This window comes from Marmota flaviventris, chromosome 7 (assembly GCF_047511675.1).
Source record: "Marmota flaviventris isolate mMarFla1 chromosome 7, mMarFla1.hap1, whole genome shotgun sequence".
In the NCBI taxonomy this organism is placed as follows: Eukaryota; Metazoa; Chordata; class Mammalia; order Rodentia; family Sciuridae; genus Marmota; species Marmota flaviventris.
Genome location: NC_092504.1, coordinates 62,180,369 through 62,183,035, shown reverse-complemented (window position 1 = coordinate 62,183,035; position 2,667 = coordinate 62,180,369). Strand labels below are relative to the sequence as shown.

Genomic DNA, 2,667 nt, shown 5'->3' with positions numbered 1-2,667 from the left:
GATGAAGAAAAAGGAGAAGGAAAGAATAGATCTATCAAATTATTTTGAATACAACATAGGCTATAATTATTAGATTTATATACAACATTCTTCTCCCACCACAGGAGCACACACTGAGCAGCTCACGGCTTCCCTCTACCCTAATTACATAATGTAGAACAGGTGGTCCTGGAGTCCCTGCCCCAAGACAACTTAGATAACCAAATAGTTAAAAACATCAACTAGGCCCGTGGACGCCGCCGAGAAAGCATCGTTAAAGTCTGTCTTCCTGCTGCCGTCATGTCTAAATCAGAGTCCCCTAAAGAGCCCGAACAGCTGCGGAAGCTATTCATCGGAGGGCTGAGCTTTGAAACAACTGATGAGAGTCTGAGAAGCCATTTTGAGCAATGGGGAACACTCACGGATTGTGTGGTAATGAGAGATCCAAACACCAAGCGCTCCAGAGGCTTTGGGTTTGTCACTTATGCCACTGTGGAGGAAGTGGATGCAGCCATGAATGCAAGACCACACAAAGTGGATGGTAGAGTTGTGGAACCAAAGAGAGCTGTCTCACGAGAAGATTCTCAAAGACCAGGGGCCCACTTAACTGTGAAAAAGATCTTTGTTGGTGGCATTAAAGAAGACACTGAAGAACATCACCTACGAGATTATTTTGAACAGTATGGGAAAATAGAAGTTATTGAAATCATGACTGACCGAGGCAGTGGAAAGAAAAGGGGCTTTGCTTTTGTAACTTTTGATGACCATGACTCTGTGGATAAGATTGTCATTCAGAAATACCATACTGTGAATGGCCACAACTGTGAAGTGAGGAAAGCCCTGTCAAAGCAAGAGATGGCTAGTGCCTCATCTAGCCAAAGAGGTCGAAGTGGTTCTGGAAACTTCGGTGGTGGTCGTGGAGGTGGTTTTGGTGGAAATGACAATTTCGGTCGTGGAGGGAACTTCAGTGGTCGTGGTGGCTTTGGTGGCAGTCGTGGTGGTGGTGGATATGGTGGCAGCGGGGATGGCTACAATGGATTTGGTAATGATGGAAGCAATTTTGGAGGTGGTGGAAGCTACAATGATTTTGGCAGTTACAACAATCAGTCATCAAATTTTGGACCCATGAAGGGTGGAAACTTTGGAGGCAGAAGCTCTGGACCTTACGGTGGTGGAGGCCAATATTTTGCCAAACCACGAAACCAAGGTGGCTATGGCGGTTCCAGCAGCAGCAGTAGCTATGGCAGTGGCAGAAGGTTTTAATACTGCCAGGAAACAAAGCTTAGCAGGAGAGGAGAGCCAGAGAAGTGACAGGGGAGCTACAGGTTACAACAGATTTGTGAACTCAGCCAAGCACAGTGGTGGCAGGGCCTAGCTGCTACAAAGAAGACATGGTTTAGACAATACTCATGTGTATGGGCAAAAAAAAACTCGAGGACTGTATTTGTGACTAATTGTATAACAGGATATTTTAGTTTCTGTTCTGTGGAAAGTGTAAAGCATTCCAACAAAGGGTTTTAATGTAGACTTTTTTTTTTTTTTTGTACCCATGCTGTTGATTGCTAAATGTAATAGTCTGATCATGACGCTGAATAAATGTGTCTTTTTTAAAAAAAAAAAAAAAAAAAAACATCAACCAATGAGTCGATAAAATTAGGCATATCTAACACCTACTATGGCCACTTAAACTGATATGTTAGGAAAGGAATTATAATTTCATTATGATAAAAATTTGGTAAGCATTTTTATGGATATGCAACTAATCTTAACTACCTTATCTCTATAAGTCAACCCTACAAATGAGTGTTTCATTCAAATAATAAACACTTCTTCCAACAGGGAGCAACAGTTTACTACCCAGGTGTATTGGGTCTATATCCTCAATCCTCTTTCTTCACAGTTCAGATTCCCTGACTTTTGTTACTATGTCTCACAATATTTTCTTAGATGATCCCTGCTATCATCTGTTCACATTTACTTGGCCTGTTGCTGCCCATTTGGAGGGATTTATTTATTGACTCCTTCTGTACATGATAACAGCTAACATATATTGAATACTTTGTGCCTAACACTGTACACTTTCCCATGTAATCCTCCAATTACCCTATGAGATAGATACCATTATTATTTCCATTGACAAGTGAAATAGCTGATGTTCAGAGAGTTAATAATCTGTTCAGAGTCAGACAGCTAATACATGACAGCACATTAGAGCAAACACCCCGCTACTGAAATGGGCAAACCCCCAAATCTCAGAGTCTTAACACAACAAAAAATTTATTTCTCAATTACATCCTGGCCCATGGGCATTGATGACTCCTTTTTGTAGCCAAACCATCATAGAACATGTACCATCACTAGTTCTGCATATGAGTAGTAAAGGAGGCACTATAACCTCTAAGGGCCTCAGCACTCCCTCTCACAGTCCAGTGACAAGAAGGAGTCACATGGTTGAAAGCTACTATTAGGGAAGATAGGATCCATAGGGAGACATGTGGCAATTAGCTCTATCAGTACTGCTTCAATCCAGAGCCCATGCTCTTAACCATCTTCCCTACCCTTAGCTACATTATCAGCCAAACTCCAATTGGATCTTCCCTGCTACCACCAGGGCCATGCTGACCCTTGAACAATGTTCTACTGCGTCTCCAATCTAGCTTTACTCTGCTTTCCTTCTCTTCCACTTTG

The 2,667-nt window shown here is 42.1% G+C and overlaps 1 protein-coding gene across 1 annotated transcript; it reads left to right on the top strand.

Annotated features, from left to right (window-relative positions):
* The first annotated feature begins 231 nt into the window (after nt 1–231).
* On the top strand, nt 232–1,500 carry LOC114096279 (heterogeneous nuclear ribonucleoprotein A1). The gene has a single exon (XM_027939758.3). The coding sequence runs from the start codon at nt 280–282 to the stop codon at nt 1,240–1,242; it is 963 nt and encodes a 320-aa protein (XP_027795559.3). The 5' UTR covers nt 232–279; the 3' UTR covers nt 1,243–1,500.
* The last annotated feature ends 1,167 nt before the right edge of the window (nt 1,501–2,667 follow it).